The sequence below is a fragment of the Amphiura filiformis genome, chromosome 7, assembly GCF_039555335.1.
Source record: "Amphiura filiformis chromosome 7, Afil_fr2py, whole genome shotgun sequence".
NCBI lineage: Eukaryota > Metazoa > Echinodermata > Ophiuroidea > Amphilepidida > Amphiuridae > Amphiura > Amphiura filiformis.
This window is the reverse complement of record NC_092634.1, coordinates 66,015,337-66,037,756: the sequence shown is the minus strand read 5'-3', so window position 1 is coordinate 66,037,756 and position 22,420 is coordinate 66,015,337. Positions and strand designations below refer to the sequence as shown.

Genomic DNA, 22,420 nt, shown 5'->3' with positions numbered 1-22,420 from the left:
GTTTCCTTTTGTATGTATTGCGTAATTTTACTTTGCTTTTTGATGTATTTTTAGCCGAATTTGTAAAATAAATAAATAAAAATATTGACCTATATAAAGTTAGCTTTGATTCTGATTAATTAATTAATTAATTAATTAATAACTAGCATCAAAGCAGCATCGATGGTCGATCCAAAGATCAAACAATTTGTTTTTGATGCCTAGTCTAAGAGAGGTACTTATGACAATTTTCTGTAAGGTGTTATGCATACAACAACAAAATAAAAAACTTGACAAACAAAATGAATGGCATTAGTTGGGATCAAAGACAGCAGCATATTGCATCGCTAGGCTAGGCTTTGAAACACACACAATTCACACGATGAAATGCTATGGTATGGGTACAAGAACAAGCATTTATAGGACATACAATGTAGACAAATATTGGTTAATAAAGCTACAACTGGATATTCCAATAGAATTTTGTTCTCTCTGGAAGAAATTTATTTCGATAGTTCATTGTCTAAGCGATTTATGCTTTGTTCCATTAAGCAATAACCCTTTGGAACGCAAGGCTTTAGAAGAAATGACTCTCAGACTAAAAAAAATCTGTTGGAATATTGAACTGATGGCACTAAATAGGTTTATAGCTCAAGCCAGCCAGGTAGGGATGACTAAAAAGAAAAATGCTTAAGACAGCTGGATAGAGAAGGAAGGGCAGAAAGAAAGACCGACAGAAAAAAGAAAGAGGATAAATAAAAAGCATAATTAAGTTCAATAACATTATTTAAGTAAAAAATAAGGAAAGGAAAGTAAACAAAAGAGAAAAAAGAAAAAGAAGGAAAGAAAGAAAGGCAGGAAGAATGGGAGGAAGGAAGGAAAGAAAGGAGAGGTAAGAAGGAAGGAGGGGTAAGAAGGAAGGAGGGAAAGGAAGCAAGGAAGGAAGAAAGAAAGGAATGAAGAATGAACAATAATAAAAGTCAGCATTTTGTACACATACATGTATAGGTAAATCAGAACCAGGAGATGCTACCTTTGCACTAGTATGATCAGGGATGTGGTATGCATATTACAATACAATACAATACAATACAACACAATGCATGGAATCAATCAGATTACAGGTATCACATGGACATTAGCAGCATTTGGTTTGCTACCTTGTTGCACTAGTATGATCAAGGATGTGGTATGCATATGACAATACAATACATGGAATCAAGCGGGTTACAGGTATGACATGGACATTAGCAGCATTTGGTTTGCTACCTTGTTGCACTAGTATGATCAGGGATGTGGAATGCATATGACAATACAATACAGGGAATCAAGCAGGTTACAGGTATCACATGGACATTAGTAGCATTTGGTTTGCTACCTTGTTGCATATTAGTATGATCAGGGATGTGGTATACATATGACAATACAATACAGGGAATCAAGCAGGTTACAGGTATGACATGGACATTAGTAGAATTTGGTTTGCTACCTTGTTGCACTAGTATGATCAGGGATGTGGTATGCATATGACAATACAATACAGGGAATCAAGCGGGTTACAGGTATCACATGGACATTAGCAGCATTTGGTTTGCTACCTTGTTGCACTAGTATGATCAGGGATGTGGTATGCATATGACAATACAATACAGGGAATCAAGCGGGTTACAGGTATCACATGGACATTAGCAGCATTTGGTTTGCTACCTTGTTGCACTAGTATGATCAGGGATGTGGTATGCATATGACAATACAATACATGGAATCAAGCGAGTTACAGGTATCACATGGACATTAGTAGCATTTGGTTTGCTACCTTGTTGCACTAGTATGATCAGGGATGTGGTATGCATATGACAATACAATACAGGGAATCAAGCGGGTTACAGGTATCACATGGACATTAGCAGCATTTGGTTTACTACCTTGCTGCACTAGTATGATCAGGGATGTGGAATGCATATGACAATACAATACAGGGAATCAAGCGGGTTACAGGTATCACATGGACATTAGCAGCATTTGGTTTGCTACCTTGTTGAACTAGTATGATCAGGGATGTGGTATGCATATGACAATACAATACAGGGAATCAAGCGGGTTACAGGTATCACATGGACTTTAGCTGCATTTGGTTTGCTACCTTGTTGCACTAGTATGATCAGGGATGTGGTATGCATATGACAATACAATACAGAGAATCAAGCGGGTTACAGGTATCACATGGACATTAGCTGCATTTGGTTTACTACCTTGTTGCACTAGTATGATCAGGGATGGGGTATGCATGACAATACAATACATGGAATCAAGCGGGTTACAGGTATCACATGGACATTAGCAGCATTTGGTTTGCTACCTTGTTGCATATTAGTATGATCAGGGATGAGGTATGCATATGACAATACAATACAGGGAATCAAGCGGGTTACAGGTATCACATGGACTTTAGCTGCATTTGGTTTGCTACCTTGTTGCACTAGTATGATCAGGGATGAGGTATGCATATGACAATACAATACAGGGAATCAAGCGGGTTACAGGTATCACATGGACATTAGCAGCATTTGGTTTACTACCTTGTTGCACTAGTATGATCAGGGATGTGGTATGCATATGACAATACAATACAGGGAATCAAGCAGGTTACAGGTATGACATGGACATTAGCAGCATTTGGTTTGCTACCTTGTTGCACTAGTATGATCAGGGATGAGGTATGCATATGACAATACAATACAGGGAATCAAGCGGGTTACAGGTATCTTTAGCAGCATTTGGTTTGCTACCTTGTTGCACTAGTATGATCAGGGATGTGGTATGCATATGACAATACAATACATGGAATCAAGCAGGTTACAGGTATGACATGGACATTAGCAGCATTTGGTTTGCTACCTTGTTGCAATAGTATGATCAGGGATGAGGTATGCATATGACAATACAATACAGGGAATCAAGCGGGTTACAGGTATCTTTAGCAGCATTTGGTTTGCTACCTTGTTGCACTAGTATGATCAGGGATGTGGAATGCATATGACAATACAATACAGGGAATCAAGCAGGTTACATGGACATTAGCAGCATTTATTTTTGCTACCATGTATTACTTGCCTTGGCCGGTGTAAGGAAGTACAATGTTTGGCCAACCCTGGAGGAGAGAAACTTGTCAAGGGGACGGAACCCTTCCACCTGTGGGGACCAATGTATTAACAGATTAAATAAGTAATGGTACATTTACCAAATACATTGTAAAAATACAAAAAACAGAGAATCTTGTTAAGGGGTTGAAGCCATCCACCTGTTGAAACCAATATATTACAGAAAATTTTAACAAGTGTTTCTATCAATAAAAAAAAATATCCCTCATTGTACACATTGTTTTAAGGTGGCTGTGTACTCTCAGACATGCATGTAGTAAAAGTGCAATAAATTTGTAATTATTCGCGCAAAACATATAATAGTATACATTTTTATGAAGGTAAGACATCAATAAATCTTAATATAAATACAGATTTGGGGTAAAAACAACAATTTTGAAGAAAATCACAAAAAGTGAGTTTTTGGCAATATTTGTTAGGTACATCATAACAAAAAAACACTCTTTCCAAAATATTTTATTTTGTTTTTAGCTCAATCTTGAGGCTCCATTCCAAAAACGGTTTTTTTATTTTTTTTTGATATTGGCCTTATTTTTTGAGATATTGACCATATAAGGCATCAAAATGAACTTTTTTTTTTTTTTTATCGCCTATTTGCACAAAATGATGCCCCAAATCGGATATAGACCAAAATATAAAAAAATTTGAGAAAACCGTTTCTTGAGTCGATCATGCTTTTTACGATGATCATATTTGCTTACCTATAGATGCTGTATTTATTGAGTTATCGTGTACCTAAATCGTCATTTTACCGAGAAAATGAACATTGAAATAATGGCCGTTGAAGTTTAAAGTGGTCACATTTTGCACTTTCATCGAATCTCACAGGAGAATCGACAGTTTTCGTTTTTGTAACTTATATTACGTGAACATCGGGTAAATCCACAGCCCCTTGAGAAGTTTGAGCAAAATCCATTCATAACTTGATATTTAAATCGGGGGAAAGAACTTGAAAAAACCCACATTTTATCAGCTAAAATGGAGCCATTTGACCACTAGGTTTTTGTGAAATCAGTGCTTCCTTGGTGTTTCCATAAGATGCGCCTCGCATGCAGATAAGCGTCGGCGTATGCATCAGCGTATTTGTGCGTTAACAAATTGCGCGATACGCAACGCGATGAGTTGATTGTGCGTGTACCTTGCTGGTACAACAAAGATTTTCTTTCCTTTTCAATTTCAAACACGAGTGGAATAGTGAAATAAAATCCTTAAAATATTGCAGTTGGAGTTTACAAATCTGGATTTTCATTCCTTGTATTTATAAAAAACATAACAAGGTACAAACATATCATAAAAACTCAATTTTGAGAAAGAAACAATGGCTAGAGTACACAGCCGCGTTAAGTGAGACAATTTTTCTATTTGAAAATTAAACAAGTAATATTGCATTAATCACTGTGAATACAACATGTAGAGGACAACCGAACAAAGTCAATAGTATACAAATACTACATGGTTAGCGGCGAAATAGAGCAAACTATTTTCCAAAGTACATGGCTACGGGCCTATCACCTTGAACTGGGAGGGTGATGGGTGACAGGCCGGATACCGAGGGAAAATAGTGAGCCCTCTTTCACTGATATAAATCATGTAGTATTTGTTTTATTACACTGACCTTTGACTATGGGGATAAGGTTATCATGGTTGTAGGGAAACTATCGCATCATGAAATAGGCTGTGTCATTTGTGGTTGACCAATTAAGTGGCACGATTTACTCATAGGTGTAATAATATACAAATATTGACTGCTATGAGGGGCATGGTGAAAGTTATAGGCAAATGGAATTGGCTAGCGTTAATTATTTTGAAACCCATACTTCCCCTGTATTTGGCTTTACCTATATATTCTAAAATGGAAGTGAGCATTTCAAAAGGAAGTTACCCAATTGTCTATTCTATTTCAAACCCATACTCCCTCTGTGGATGACTTAAACTAAATCTTCCACATGGGGAGTGTGGACATTAAATGGAATACCCAAATATGGTAATGACCTACCTCCAAGACCATCTCATCCTCAGTTGGTGGTTTGTTGCTAGGCGCAGCATCCACTTCATCTGCAGGTGGTTTAGCCAACTGTGCTGTGGCGTTGAGAGGAGAAGTAATCTCCGGTACTTTGGAATATTTAGATGGTTTCACTACAGTGGATAGAGTATCCAGGTTTAGACATCCACTAATGATTACAAAAGAGATAACGGAACATGAGTAAAGGTCACGTGGTTTAGCCAACTGCAGTGGCGTAGATTTCTTTTTGATATTCGGGGGATGGGATTGGAAATAATACCTTGGAGTATAGTGCACCCAGCACCTTTTGACAACAGAATAAGTTTATGGTACAAATGTGTGTGAAAATTGTTCCAATATTCAAGCTAAAATGGTGAAATATGGTGTGAAAGTGGAACAAATTTGCACAAAGAATGCAGAAAATGGCACTTTGTAGGCTAAAATGACCAAATATGAGGTTAATTTGGTCAGAAACAAACATAATAGCATAAAATGGGGGGGGGTTGTATGGCCCATATATTAGGTGGATACATCCTCCCATCCCCTTGGGACCTACACCTATCGCCAACTGCACTATGTATGGAGTTGAGAGGAGAAGTAACCTCTGGTACTTTGTAATATCTGGATGACTTCACCATACAGTGGATAGTGTATCCAGGATTAAAAGGAAAAGATTTCTTACCCTCTAAATGTGACTTGACATGGACTTGAGCTGGTAGAGTCAGTGAAGTCAATCCCTGGTATGACCGGCTTACCGACAGGTATCAAGGACACATGCTCTGTTGAAGTTGTGCTCTATAGACAAAATAAAGTAGGAAACAAAATCATGACATGATACATGCATCTAGTTATTCTAAAGACTGCACAAAAATAACACCTAAATGTCTCCCAAATATGTCTGAATATCTCCTAAATACAGCCAAATGTGTCCTAAATAAATTATAAAAAAAAAAAAGAGTGAGTAGTGATATATAGTACGCTACGCACAGGCACAAAGCCCTGTGTCCTAAATAAATTTAAAAAAAAAAAAAGAGTGTGTAGTGATTTATAGTGCGCTACGCACAGGCACAAAGCCTAGACATTGATCCACAAGCCTCAGCACACTTTACAGGTTGTTGCTGACCACTATGGCCCCACATCATTCCATAAACCATTAAACAACAATTCAGGGACTTTGCTGCTTCAAGAGCGCACACCCTCAACATTCCACGCAACCAGGATCAGCTCCCTGAGTTTTGTACGGGTTACAACGAGACAAATTAGCAGTGAGTTCCGTGTCCAGAGGAATTTCAAGCTAATTCAATTTTTCCACGAGAGCGTACTAGGCACCACCAGGGTTTGAACCCGCAACCTCTCGCACCATAGTTGAACGCCTTATCGATTGAGCTAACTGTACTGAAATACAGCCAAATGTCTACCCATATGACATCTAAATACACCCAAATGTCTACCCATATGTGACCCCTCAGCACAACTGAGCCCGGATGTCGCCAATCATCATTTTGGAGATATTCAACCAAAATATTCTGCTTGAAATTAGCTTTAAAATGATGTATATCATGTCTATAGTACTTGACATTTAAGTAGTGAAAAATCAATAAAACAGTCAATAAATCCTTTGTTTCCTATTGTTTATTGTTAAGTTCAATGGAGCATATCTCAATAGTGGCACTGGCGACATCCGGGCTCAGTTGTGCGGAGGGGTCACATATGACATCTAAATGCACCCAAATGTCTACCCATATGACATCTAAATACACCCAAATGTCTCCCCAATACACACAAATACAAGGTGAAGTCTATATGTAAATATGTGAAGTTACTTTAATGACTTTGGTGTTATACAATATAGTCTGTATTAATCTATTCACTTTTTGCATGGTCATCAATTTTGAAGGTAGAGCCTCAATCTGGCAACATGCATGAATGCGAATTGAACAAGTCATATAACATTGTGTAAAGTGATGTCATTCTTTCTTTCATGTCTATTACCAGTTTGAGGCTCTACCCAATATGGCGGAACCATGCAAGGGTTGAATAGTTCTATCTTACCACTTGATCTGCCAGAACTGTGAGCTTTGCCTTCATCCCCGTCATGTTAACAACCAGCAATGGTGACGCTTCCTCTAATATCACATTCATCTGAGGTTTAGGCTTGGTTGTGAATGCATCTGCCAAGTCATTGAGTGTGTTGAGTGTGTACGGTGTGGCTGTGAGTTCCAGGCGATCTCGAGAGTTGATTACCATGTAGGTGGCTAGGGATTCTGCCTCCAAGAGGTTTAAATCTGAATCTGTGTCATCTGCGGATGGGAGCGTAAGAACCAGGCATGAGACGGAGGTACAATCAAAAAAGAAGAAAGGCACCAAAAAGGAGGATCATTAATGAATCTCCTATACTTTTGTACAGGAAAGAAAAAACTTAAAAAGGAGGAATTCCTCTAATCAGAGGAAGAATCTTATCAGTGAAGGACAGGTAGTTCAACTAGAATTATGCAGTTCATAATTAAGGTGGCTCCCACAACCAAGGCTTGTAAATAACACAAGTTTGAAAATACAAAGAATATGCAAATGATGTTATTAATATTCATATATATAACATGGCACACACTATATAGCACAAGAGGTAATCATATGCTATCATCTCACCGAGTTGGAATTTAATCGGTTATTGGCTGAATTTTAGGCAATATATGCAAATGAGCTGATTAATATTCATAAATATGGAAATAAAATGACACAAAACTATACAGCATGCAAAGTCATCATACTTTATCATCTTACCAAATTTGAAGTTGATCGATTAGCAAGTGTAAGATATTCCGCCATCTGTCCTCCCTCCCTCCAACAGCTGTTGAGTAGCTTCTTACCTTTACTTTCACTACTAGTGAGTGAAGCCGATGCCGGTCTAGCCAGGGATGCTATTCCACTATCTGACCTCCCTCCCTCTAGCAGTTGTTGAGTAGCTTCTTACCTTTACTTTCACTACTAGTGAGTGAAGCCGATGCCGGTCTAGCCAGGGATGCTATTCCACTATCTGACCTCCCTCCCTCCAACAGCTGCTGAGTAGCTTCTTCATCTCCATCTTGTTGATGTCCCTCCCCTTCGTCTTCCTCCGAGTCACTCTCGGAGAATAAATCTCCAAAGAAGTCCTTAACTCTGTCAAAGAGACCCTCTGCATCTGCAGCATCCTCTTCATCTGAGGTGGGTTCATTTTGGAGCAGCTTTTTGTCAGGGTCCATAGGGCTTCCAATGTCTACATCAAAAGAAAATAACTTGATTGCTTCAGCTGCTACTTTTTTAGATTGTAGCAAATAGTTTGCACTGTCTAGGGGCTTATTGTTTTCTGCACATTTTTTCTTATATGTGTACATCCATATCAAAACAATGCACTTGTCAGCTGCTACATGTGTCTCATATCACATTATAGCTAGGAATAAATACCAGACTCATGTTAAGTGGAGGTCACTTCAAATCATCCCAAGTCACATGGTTTAGGAATACAGAAAACATTCCTAAACCATGTGACTTGGGGGTGATTTGAAGTGACCACCACTTGAGTCTGGTATTTATTCCTAGCTATAATGTGAAATGAGACACATGCAGCAGCCGACAAGTGCATCGTTTTGATATGGATGTACACATGACGGGGCACAATACTCCCTTCTTCCAAACCCTCTTCTTCCAACTAATATTATAGTTGTTGTCATAAACAGAGGGCTGTTAAGTCAATAGTATACACAGTTATGGAAGGTGTGAGACACGATTAAAGAACACAGATTTTCGTTTTGTTTTTCTAATCGGGAGGCAACTTGAAAAAAAAAAATCAATGCAAATTGAAGTTCAGTTGAGATGTTGAAACAGGACGATATATGTGCTATTCCATACACCCTATATGGAAGACAATCAAGACATGACCTTAATCTCCTACACAGGGAGTGTGAATTTCAAATGGAGTCACCCATTGAGGTAACATCATTTAAAATTCACACTCCCTGTGTGAAAAAATTAAGACATGTCTACCATATAGGGGGTGTATGGGTTTCAACTGGTAGCCCATTTAGTGAAGCTGGTATACAGAAAACTTGAAAAAGCCCTCTGAACTCAAGAAAACATTAGTTTTGTAAGTCAAAGCTGGGAACAGTGTTTAAAATAATTTGTTTCAAGGTATTTTAGTTAATATGACATTTATAATATGAGTAATATAATATATGTGTTTACACTATAATACATCTACCTTAGTAGAAGAAAATAAACTTATTAAAGTCAAACTCTGTTAAACAAGTCCACTTTTAAGTTGCAAGAGTAAAATATATTTCTAAAGTAATTCTAGCTTCAATTTTTGGAAACAGTTTTCAACATCAAGAATTGTCTAAAAGAAAGAATTTTTTATGCAATAAAAGAAACATTATCTTTGTTTCATTCAAGCACTATTTCTTTGTTTCATTCCAGAAGACAAGAGGAGGTCTACAGACTATTCTATATGAAATCCATACACCCAGGATGGAAGACATGACCTTAATCTTGGACACAGGGAGTGTGGATTTCAAATTGGGTTACCTGAATGGTTGACTCCATCTGAAATTCACACTCCTTGTGTGGGAGATTAAGGTTGTATCTTCCATAGGGGGTGTATGGATTTCAATAGTAATAGCCTGTTCTTACATTCATGCCCATAAATTGAAATATTACTACTTACAAGAAAGCAATTCATTCCAGAAGAAGCTCAGAGTCATTTATAAGGTGTGGATAGAGAGAATGACAGTTTGCATTCTGAACTATTTGACGAATAGCAGTAGATAAATATATGTCTTGATATCAAGATTTACTAAGTGTTTCCCTCAAACAAAGCAAGCATAATTTATGCAAATTTCCTTCTTTTCAAATATATCCAGCTGAAATCCATGTCAATACACCCCTTAGGGAAGACATGATCTTAATTAATCTCCCACACAGGGGGTGTCAATTTCTAATGGAGTCACCCATTCAGGTAACCCCATTTGAAATTTGCACTCCCTGCAGAAGAGATTAAGGTGACATCTTCCATAGGGGATGTATGGATTTCAACTGGAACAGCCTGCTTGTATTATACCGACAATATTCAGATTCAGATAGTGGCAATGGTCATCCCTGTACTTAAAATTGGATAACTCACTAATATCTTCCTAAAGACATTTGAATCGCAAATTGTAAAGTTATTGCTTAACCATCTACACATGTGTGTCGACTGCAGACAACAAGTTCCAAATTTTCTTAAAAAATTCAAAAATTTCATAATTGTACATTTTCATTACCATATTTGGAATTAGCATGAAAAATGCATTAAAATGAATACAAACAAGCTTTGTATTAGATCAGCGGTTCTTGGGATAGCTTTTGATGTTTTGAGAAAATATCTCAAAATTTGGACTTTTGATGTTGAAGCTATATGGCCAGCACACAAGGCATTAAGATGCAATGTTGTCAGTCTGCCAGTGTACAACCTTTGCCACAGAAATGTATAGATTTTTAGTTCATATACCATTCACAGTGGATTAGTATTGATAGAACAGCTTGAAAGCTTAACTTGTTGCATATCATAAGAAATTGGTGTTAAATTATGTTTCGAAAGCAAAACACACAAAATATTAATCATGCATAAATAAAATTGATAATAATGAAACAAATTCAACATATCTGAAACACCTACCTAACATACCAAAAGAAGCTATTCCTAAAAGTGACTCATAGGGTGCTGGTATGGGGGAAAAGCACACAAAGGTATTAGGAATACACCCAGATGTTTCAGGAAAGCACCCAAATTTATTAGGAATACACCCAGATGTCTCAGGAATGCACCCAAATGTATTAGGAATATACCCCGACGTCTCTGAAATGCACCCAAAGGTATTAGGAATACACCCAAATGTCTCAGAAATGCACCCAAATTATTAGCAATACACCCAGATGTCTCAGAAATGCACCCAAATGTATTCAAAATACATCCAGATGTCACAGAAAAGCATCCAAATGTATTAGGAATACACCCAGATGTCTCAGGAAAGCACCCAAATGTATTAGGAATACACCCAGATGTCGCAGGAATACACCCAAGTGTATTAGAATACACCAGATGTCTCAGGAATGTACCCAAATGTATTAGGAATACACCCAAGTGGATCAGAAATGCACCCAAATGTATTAGGAATACACCAAAATGTCTCAGGAGCAACCAAATGTAATTAGGAACACACCAGATGTCTCAGAAATGCACCCAAATGTATTAGGAACACACCCACATTTCTCAGGAAATCACCCAAATATAATAGGAACACACCATTTTGGTTCTGGTAGGGGGAAAAGCACAGAGTATCATCAGCAAATGGAATTCAAATATATAATTGTAAAAAATATAGGGTTGAGGGGTTTAAGGTATGAAGCTTGGGAGCTATTAAACACACCATCATTAAGAAGCAACACATTAATATAGATCAATCGCATCTACAGACAGCAAAAGAATTAAGGCAATTATGTTCACCCCTGTATATCCTAAACAAAGATTATGTCAAAATTAAAACCAGCAGCCAACACATGTACCCCATAGCTCTGATTTAAGAAATCGGTTAAGGATTAAAGAAACTGTGATCAAAAACCGAATGAAGGAACAAAATCAAAAATCGCATTTTAATGTTCTAATCAATGAAAAGTATGGTGCTGATTCTCTTGTTCAAGAATGCATTGTCTACAAATTAATAGGGCATCCAATGGAGCAATCTGCAACTTTTTAATTCACTGCGCTTTTTAAAAAATTTGCATCTTCCTTGGGATTTTGGATCACCGTGTTTTTATTTCTTGACCGATTTCAACGAATGAGGTCTCAAAAACCAAGCTAAAAGATGTAACTATTGGCTGCTGGTTCTAAATATGACAAACCTGTCTTTGTTGAGTATATACAGGGGTTAAAATAACTGGTGCCTTAATTCTTTTGCTGTCTGTATACTGTAAGTAGGAGTGTTGTGGTAGGTGGTTGTACTTAGCCCGATACAAATTTTGTCATATAAAATTTTGATAAATTTTGTCAATTTGGTGATGGGAGATGAAAAAAAAGACATCTGAGATAAATGCAATTTTTTTTCACTCACTTAAGGTGGCTGTGTACTCTCAGACATGCATGTAGTAAAAGTGCAATAACTTTGTAATTATTCGCATAAGACATATAAAAGTATACATTTTATAAAGGCAAGACATCAATAAATCTTAATATCAATACAGATTTGGGGTAAAAACAACAATTATGAAGAAAATCACAAAAAGTGAGTTTTTGGCAATATTTGTTAGGTACATCATAACAAAAAACACTCTTTCCAAAATATTTTATTTTGTTTTTAGCTCAATCTTGAGGCTCCATTCCAAAAACGTTTTTTTAAATTTTTTGATATTGACCTTAGTTTTTGAGATATTGACCATATAAGGCATCAAATTGAACTTTTAAAATTCACAAACGCCTATTTGCACAAAATGATGCCTAAAATCGGAAATAGACCAAAATATGATCATATTTGCTTACCTATAGATGCTGTATTTATTGAGTTATCGTGTACCTAAATCGTCATTTTACCGAGAAAATGAACATTGAAATAATGGCCGTTAAAGTTTAAAGTGGTCACATTTTGCCCTTTCATCGAATCTCACAGGAGAATGCGGCAGTTTTCGTTTTTCTACCTTATATTATGTGAACATCGGGTAAATCCACAGCCCGTTGAGAAGTTTGAGCGAAATCCATTCATAACTTGATATTCAAATCGAGGAAAAGAACTTGAAAAAACCCACATTTTATCAGCTAAAACGGAGCCATTTGACCACTTGAAATTAGTGTTTCCAAAGGATGCGCCACGCATGCAGATAAGCGTCGCGTGATCGTAAGCGTATCTGTGCGTTAACAAATTGCGCGATACGCGCGCGATGCGTTGTTGCGCGTGTCACCCGCTGATACAACAAAAAGATTTTCTCTCTTTTAAAATTGCAAACACGAATGAAATAGTGAAATAAAATAGCGCAGTTGGAGTTTATAAATCTGGATTTTCTTTCCTTGTATTTATAAAAACATAACAAAGTAACAAATATCAAAAAAGCTCAATTTTGCTTGAAAGAAACAACGTCTTGAGTACACAGCCGCGTTAATAAAAATAAATTAAATTAATCACATCATGCTTTAACTACCACTGATTTGAAAACAAAGTATTTTAGTGACAAACTATTAGTGACAATGGTCATTCTGATCTATTGAATTGCCTTCTGCCAAATCTATATATTACAAAATTATTTATTACAAAATTATTAGATTTTCATATAATTTCAGATTCAACCAAGGTAAAAAATGCCATCATGAAGAACTCATGATTTCTGATGCTCAAAGTCTAATGTAGATTATCAAACAGGGTAAATTATTTGGACAAATACCAGTACTTATAATTGTAATTTTCTCATACTTATATTCTAGCTTGGGCGCTGCACCAACTTGCCTCGGGCGCTGCACCAACTTGCCTCGGGCGCTGCACCAACTTGCCTTAAAAGGCAAGTTGGTGCAGCGCTCAACTAGAATATTGAGACAAGGCAGTTCTCAAACCACGACTCTCGCCTGTTTTTGCGACCACTTGTTTTTGCAATTATTTTTATTAACAGAAGTCATTTTCACCCTATTTTACAAGTTGACCTGAAATAACCTTTGTCCTCAGTATGACCTTGAACACAATCATTGCATTTGAAGTTCCCACATTGCAGCTTGGCTCAAGTTTGGGTGCAAATGGATTTTACAAGTTGAGCTCAAAAGACCATTGATATACCACCAATAAACTTATGTATGTACCCATAGTGCAGCTATGAACCAAGTTTGATATAAAATTGGAAGGATTGAGCCCATATTTATTGGTCGAGCTGTGAGTTAAAATATTGGACGAGACGTAGTCGAGTCAAATATTTTAAAACTCATAGCAAGACCAATAAATATTGGGCGTAAGGCATCCAATTTTATCGTTATTATGTTTTGGATCCAATATTTTCACACTTGGAAAACATAATAATGATTGCAATAGGATTTGAACTGGTCACCTGAGAGCATTTAATTAAATCTTTAACCAAATTTGTCACATAAATACACCCCTACATACTTTAGGTTGAATCTCAATATCTAAACAAAACTCACGACATAGATGCATAAACTTACTAACCAACTTTGATTACAGTACAGTAATACAGTCTACATGTTAATTCTGTGATATCTGGTACGTAAATGCCCCCATTCATCCAATAACCCATAGTGACATGCAAGATGGAATCCATATACCTCCCTACGGAAGACAAGACTTCAAATTTCAAATGCAGTCACCCATTCAGGTAACCCTATTTGAAATTAACACTCCCTGCATGGAAGATTCAGATCATGTTTTCCCTACGGGGTGTATGGAATTCAACTGGAATAGCCAGATAGTCATGTGAGTGCAAGAAAGTCGAAAGTGCAATGGCTGCCTTTTGTTAGTTTTTTAAATTTTGCATTTACACAGGAATCCAAAAACTTCACTATTGTTTAACTCATGAGGCATTTGGTATTGAGATTCATCTGGTTCATCAAGTGATTAAAGTTGCTCCTGGAAGCATCCAAAAGTCCCACTATACTAAAATGCAGAAAACCTTAGACGAGCGCGTATTGTAAGGATACATCGCGTATTTACTGCGTTGCACGCACTTGTCTCTGATTGGCTGCTGAGGCGATCTGTTGTTGCCGAGTGGAAATTTATGAATGAACTGCGCGTTGTTAGCGCCGAATTTGCAACATCACGGTAGTCGCGCTCGTAAAACGTTTTCTGCATTTTAGTATACCCATAGACTTGACATATTAACACTGCTACACATTTTAAACATCAAAAGGCAGCTATTCATGCTTACAGACTTTCTAACATGCAAAGATAGCCATTCCCAGCACCTACCACTACTCAGATAACTGCTACTGTAATGACCATCCCATTCAAGTTCTGTATCACCTCCGTCTGAGTCTTCCTCTGTGCCGCTGTCCGATACTGGGTACGCCGGGTCTCTGACAATAGACACGGGACCGCCGTCTATGGAGTCCTTAGCACCGGAGGGATGGGTATCTAACTGGCTTGTACATACGATGGGTCGGCTCTCTGCTTTCACCATCTAGTGTGTCAAGAAATAAAGAAAAAAAATCAAAATCTGCAGCTATCCAGTCCCGGGTAAGCCCGGTCTCCGACAATAGATATGGCACTACCGTCTATGTGCCCCTGCTAATCTAATCCAGTGTGCCCTTTGGTAGGTTATTTGAAATTGATTGGTTATTGCATTTAAGCTGCAGAGTGGATTAATGGAACTTCAGACAAAATATGCAATAAGTTATTAATATTCATAAATATCCAAATAATATGACACATATATATGAAACTATACAGCACATCAGGCCACCATACCCTATTACCCTACTAAGTTCAAATATGAGTGGTTATCGCATTGAAACTGAAGGCTAGATTAATAATTTTGCTTCTGCCCAGCGAACCAACTGGACAGCCAACCAACCATCTGCACCATTACATAAGCCCCACACAACACAGGTTGTTGTGGGGACAAAATTACTGTGACTTCTCTCTAGTCCGAAGGGTCACTAGTCCGAAGGTTCTCTAGTTCGAATATAGAATAACGATGAGGGTTTGGGGTTAGGGTTTGGGTTAGCGAGCCTTGATCTATATTCGGACTAGAGAACCTTATTTATTATTTGGACTAGCAAACCCTCAGACTAGAGAACCCGATATTCGGAATAGCGAACCCTTTTCAGAATTTGGCCTAGCGAATGATAAATTACGTGTTCGGACTAGGGAAGCTTCGGACTAGGGAACCTTCGAACTAGAGAGTTGTCGGCAAAATTACTCTTTCATGTAGATACCCTGAGGATGACTGGTCTTTGACTTGATGATCCAATCCTATACCTTTAGTTCAAATGTGCAAAGTTTGTTCAGAGCATCCTATACATGTTGCCTACCTTGACAAGTATTTCCCAAGGTCTGTATACATTCTCCTTCTCCATAACAGGTTCTAGTATTGGTTCCCATGACGACAGCCTCTCATTATACATCAAAGCTTCCAAAGTCACTTCAGCTTCCGTTCTCATCTGCAAAACATGTATACGATATTATATTAGTTAATGATCTTTATAAATAGAAGTAGCTGTCACTTGTCAAATCTTAAGGTCCATGAAACCTGCTCAATCTTGTATGACTCAATTTGAGCTACCTCTGCACTACATCATTTCAATCTAAGTATATGTGAAAATATCTAATCCAATCAGGCGAACGTCGGCAATAATGAAACTGAGATATAGGCAAAAAGTGAGGAGAAAAAACAATAAAAAACATAAGAAAATGGACATATAAGAGGTTCATAACTTTAAAACCAAGTATTCAAGAGACCAGGGGATTCAACATCAGTAAGTGTAGATACTGAGCTAGTTAGTAATGGTAGTAGAACTCAATTTTCAAAATTTCCGACTTTAGCCTATATACCCACAATTTTGGACCATATCTAAGCATTAGCAGCTGAAATCTGGGAGATAACACTGACAAAACTTTGGCCAGGCACAAGGAAACTGGTAAAGGGGTCGCCGTAGATGGCTGGTCAGGGCTTTTTACAAAACAGGCAAATGTAGCCAACAATCGGGCATCAATCAGAACTAACTGTAACAAGGTCTTTTATCATGGGTCATCAGCCCTGCCTTTTCCAGATGAACCACTGGGAGAGCATATTTGTTTTTTGGGCCTGAGGAGATTTGAACCTGGGACCTCTCGCACCAAAGGCAAAGACCTAGACCAGTGTGCCAGGTTACTCAAATGTGATTTTTGGGAAAAAATGTGATTATTACTCTTTGGCAAAAAATGTGATTTTTGGTTTAACAAAATTTGATTTTTGGTAAAAAATGTGATCTTTGTCAAAAACGTGACCTTTGGTCAAAATGTGATTTTTTTTTGTCAAAAACCAGTTTTGGTCAAAAATTTTGTGGAAAAAAAATGTCAGGGGAAAAAGTGAGCCTACCCAATACAATCAAAGTGTTGAGCCTTTGGTGCTAATTATATTGGACTCTTTTAACTCTCTACAAAGTATAGGAAAGAAGATGATGAGAACAAAATAATTCTTATAATTGGCCACTTTCAACCCTATAGCCAGGCTACACAATCGTCCTCAGTTTCAATTTTCAACTCTGCTAATTCCAGCCTGATTGGAGTTAGCCGAGCCACAACACCATCAACGGCTGGGAAGGTTCCCATTATAAGACCACTCTACAAGGTACTTACACTCAGAGACCAATCAGCTATCTTGACTTGTAGCCCGCTCCTGACACACACCATGGCTACGTGTTCATATCCCTCCTCATACTCTAACAGGATTTGAACCCTTGGTATCTGGAGCTTTAAGTGCTGGGTTGATGCATTAGGATCTGGAATAGGGGCAAAATCCACCATGTTCTTCATGCTTCCTGAGGAGTCAAAGGTCAAAATATAGATTAAACGTTATTAGCATATCATATGAGATAGAAAACCTGTATCATAATTGGTCTAATCCACACACACTCCCCCCTGTGGAAGATTCTGAAAATATTTTCAACAGGGGGAGCACAAATTTCAACTGGAATTTGTACATTAACCAACTCTATTTGGAATTTATCCCAGCAGCGTAGCCAGCCTTTTAGTGTGAAGGGGCAAAGCCCAATTTTCGTCCCTCTTTGTAAATTTGTTGTCCCATTTTTAGTCATTTAAATGACATTTTACTCTTTGTGGTCCCCATTTTATTCTTGAAAAAAAGTCTGTGAGGCACATATTTTGTTAACTATGAGCGGTCTGCCCCAGGGATGTAAATGGGCAACATATCCATTTCCTGGAAATCCATCTGGTCCTTGGACAGGTGGCTACAGGCTTGCGTACAGTATGAAACATTTAAAGGGGTTTTTCCGGGGAATATGCTGCAGGGTATCCCCCCCCCCCCCCCTCCAAAAAAGTTTTTTGGCTCTTTTTATGACAAACTATCATCATCCAATTCGAAATGCAAAAAAAAAAATAGAATTTTTTTTTTTTTTGTTTTTTACATTTCAGGATTTTTTTTTTTTTATGGCAAAATTTCTGGAATTCTGGCAATTTACGTAAGATTTACATCCCTGACTGCCCCACCACCTCTGGTCATACACCTTACCTCTTCTTTTATGGAAGCCATGAGAGAAGATAGGCTTTGGTGTCCACATGTCTTCTTGCTCAAGGTCTTCTATAAGTGCTCTTGAAGTAGATTGTCTCTGCAATGAAAAAATTAAATAAGATGATTTTTAGGGAGGAATAATTACTGCATGGTGGGCTACTCTTTAGACTCACTCTACAGCACCTGTTCACAGTCGCACATGGAACAACCTCCCAGATTATGTTATTGGTGATATCGGTCAATCCTCCATGTAATAATCTGTGTAAAAAAGCCTAAGCTAACCCTATAATCATCATCATCATAAACGCTTCTCATCAGCAGTTTGACATAGCGCCATCAATAAGTGTTTCCAAGTAGGTCTCTCTCTCGAAAGTTCAGTCGCTTTCATAATGATTCAGTCTTCTTTGATTTCGTTCAGCTCTTTTTGAATTGCTGATATCCCCTCTTGGTCTTTTCTCGTGTCGCTCGTATTCTTGAAGAGCTTGCTTTGCTGGAGTATCATCAGGTAAAGAGTTGCCCTAACCAAAGGAGCCACCTCTTCTAGATTTTATTACTCCACTTTGTTTCCTTGGTTTTCTCGTAAAGTACCTGATTTGAGATTTTCTTTGGCCATTTGATGTCTAATAGCCTTCTCAGGAGAGATCTTTGGAAAGTGTCAATTTCTTCCTCTGTTGATTTTGTTATTGTCCATACAATGTAGTACGTGTTGAAAATCCTCAGTTGGTTTTTGAGCGTTTCATTCTTGTTTTTGAAAATGTGATTTAGTTTATTATCAGCCCTATAATTAATCCTAACCCTAAATTTCATGTATAATTAAAAGACGGAGAAACCCTGACATCTCTGACACTGGTCTTTAACATCTTCAAAGCTCAAGCGCATTGATTTTCTCTGACTGGGATGGACCATAACTGTTGGTTCCAACTTTTCTGTTTGAGCTGCAGCTACCATTTTGATTGGCCCATTGGTACATCCCTATAGTTTTCAGTAGAGAACTTCAGCGGCCGGTAAATTTGGCACAGTTTATGGCATATACGGAAGTGGGATTCTGATTGGCTAATTGAATCACATCATCATCACATTGGCACCTCATTCGCTGGTCAAGTTGCGTAGCAACGCGTGACCTTGTCCTTTATACGCGATAATCAGACAGGGCAGACAGACACTGGTGAAGTAATCTGTTGAACGGATGGTTTGATATGGCTTTTGTTCACACTTGCTTTTTCTTATGCACCAAAAAAAAAAAAAAAAAATGAAAAAAAATAAAAAATAAAATCGAAAAAAAAAATTATAAACAGCAACAAACAATAATAATAAAAGAAAAAAAACCATAATAAAAAATCAATTTACCTGTGTTACTGAAGTGAGAGCATCTACTACTCCATTAACAACGAACACAACCCTTGGTGAGACATGAAGCTTCACATCAGTCACATCTATTCCCATTGTTTCTCCTTCCAGGCTCACAGTCCTGGTGCAAGATACAGCACATGGTTCTAGAACCTGAAACAGACGACAAATTCAAAAATATCTTTAGAAATGCAAAATGTTAGAAAATACATTTGCATGACTATATTTGGAATCTGCATGAAAAATGCATTAAAATGAGAACAAACAAGCCCAGTTTTGGTTCAGTGGTTATATGAGATAGCTCTTGATATTTTGAGAAAATCTTTTTATGTTGAAGCATATGGCAGGCATGCAAAGCATCAACCAATCTTGAAGCTTTACAAATCTATTATCATTGTTTCTCCTTAGCTTCCAGACGCACAGTTTGTGCCAACCGTGGATGGTGGTCATTTGCAGCTAGGTCCACAGTTTGAATACGAAAAAAATCTTGTTGTGTCCTCGGTTGCAGTTAAACATGCACACACATACCCCATAATGATAAGTGTCCCATTGGGCCATTCCATCTCAAATACATACACCACCTATGGAAGCCATGACCTTAATCTCCCACACGGGAGTGTGAATTGCAAATCGGATCACCTAAATGGGCGACTCGTTTGAAATCTACACCCCTGTGTGGGAGATTACGATCATGTCTTCCATGGGGGTGTGTATGGATTCGACTGAATAGCCCATTTGGCCGTGAATCAAACCCAGGACCTGTGATTACCTGGTAAGCAGTTTTAAGTGCTTGTGAATAGACACATGAAAACATCTGCATTTCGGAAATATTGGCCAATGCGCTTTCTTCTGTACCGTCAGCCTGGTATGCCATTCGTCCCTCCATCTGAAATGATATATGTGTCACAAAGCATTCTTGTTAAATGTCGTAAAAGGAAGACTAGGAGGATACTGCAACGTACACACAAAAAGAAAATTACAAAAGCATGTGGGATGGATAGCTGTGGATCAACATTTGTGTATAGCTGCTGAAGTTAAGGGATCTAAAATGAGCGTTTATTGCATTTCGACAGTATTTTTTGTGGGACATGAGAGCACCTCGGACCTATCGAATTGCATTCTGAATCTGAAGCATGTCTTTCTGATATCAAATAATTTTCATTTTTGAAAATCACAATATAATACAAATTTTATGACAAATTATAAAATTTGATATTTTTCAAATTTTGATATATAACAGTCCTCGAAGTAAATTATATAAATCTAATGATATATTCTTAAAGTGTATGTAGCAGGGAGGAACGCATGACAGTCAATTGAAAATTTTGACCTTTCATATTGAAGATATGGATTTTTTCCCAAAAGACCTATTTTTTTTGGTGTTTTGGGAAAAAAATCCATATCTTCAATACTGAAAGGTCAAAATTTTCAATTGATCGTCGGCTTTTCATCCCACCTACATACACTTTAAGTATAAATCATCAGATTTATAAAGTTTACTTCAAGTACTGTTAAATATCAAAAATATCAATTTTAATGATTTGCCATAAAATGTGTATTAAATTGCAATTTCAAAAAATCTAAATTATTTGATATCAGAAGGACATTCTTCGTATTCAGAGTGCAATCGATATGTCTGATGTGCTCTGATGTCCCAAAATAAATACTGTCCAAACGTTCATACCCCAGCCCTTAAGTGATAAGAATGCAGGGACGTGGATTTCAAATAGAATAGCCCATTTTTTTTCATGTGCTCCAACAGGATACCTGAGCGCAAGAAGACTGTAAGTCCACTTGGCCCCTCAACATGTATACACTAAAGTAACATATAGTTTCTTTGGGTTTTATAATGTTTAATACATGTTCCAGCCTGTAAACATCATGAAAGGTTGTGAAAGATTTGTTCTGGCCCCTGAACATGTATAAAACATTACAAAACTATACGCAACTTTAGTGTATACATGTTGAGGGGCAATGACATTTCCTTATAAGATGGCAACTATACTTTGATACCTACTTATTCACAAGTTTTCAAATTAAGAGACACACATGACAATTATAACAACGATACCTTGAAGACTAGAACTTGGCTATCCTCGCTAGTAGGGTCATCAAACAGCACCACTTCAGGTCGCCTGACCTCTCCTGTAATCCTGACCTTGCCTCTAGACGGCATCTCATACATCGGCCCTTCTACGATTGACCCACGACCTGGCACCATGATGCGTAAGTTTTGCCGTGAGGTGTTGCTACCGGTGCTGCTGACGGGTGATTCCAGTCTTCTGGTGCGTTTCTGTGTGCTGCTCAGGAAGTTGTATATTGCAAGCAGGTAGTGCACGAAGATGTTGACTCTGACGTCTTCTATGGTAAAAGTTACTGCATATGGGGGGAAAAAGGTAAAAACTCTGTAAACAACGGCAGACGTCAAAAATGTCAGAATTGTACATTTTTATGACCATATTTGGAATCGGCATGAAAAATGCATTAAATGAGTACAAATAAGTTCAGCATTGGTTCAGTAGTTGAGATAGCTATTGATAATTTGCAAAAATATCTTGAAACTTGGATTGCTCAAGAGTTATAGATGGCCAGCAGGTAGTGGTAAAAGATGTTGACTCTGACATCCCCATATGCCATGGTAAAAGTTACTGCATATGGGGAAAAAGTATGAACTTTGTTAACCCTCTTGACACTGGTGTTGACTGCAGAT

General features: G+C 37.7%; 1 protein-coding gene across 1 annotated transcript in view; it reads right to left on the bottom strand.

Annotated features, from left to right (window-relative positions):
• The window catches only part of LOC140158017 (intermembrane lipid transfer protein VPS13A-like), a 202,974-nt gene that overhangs the window by 53,432 nt on the left and 127,122 nt on the right, over positions 1 to 22,420 (bottom strand). The window contains 12 exon segments of the mRNA XM_072181266.1: positions 3,094 to 3,171; positions 5,137 to 5,311; positions 5,825 to 5,937; positions 7,195 to 7,442; positions 8,114 to 8,395; positions 15,102 to 15,312; positions 16,166 to 16,294; positions 17,472 to 17,653; positions 18,364 to 18,460; positions 19,711 to 19,863; positions 20,480 to 20,596; positions 21,782 to 22,086. Of these exon segments, the coding sequence (XP_072037367.1) occupies positions 3,094 to 3,171; positions 5,137 to 5,311; positions 5,825 to 5,937; positions 7,195 to 7,442; positions 8,114 to 8,395; positions 15,102 to 15,312; positions 16,166 to 16,294; positions 17,472 to 17,653; positions 18,364 to 18,460; positions 19,711 to 19,863; positions 20,480 to 20,596; positions 21,782 to 22,086 (2,090 nt within the window).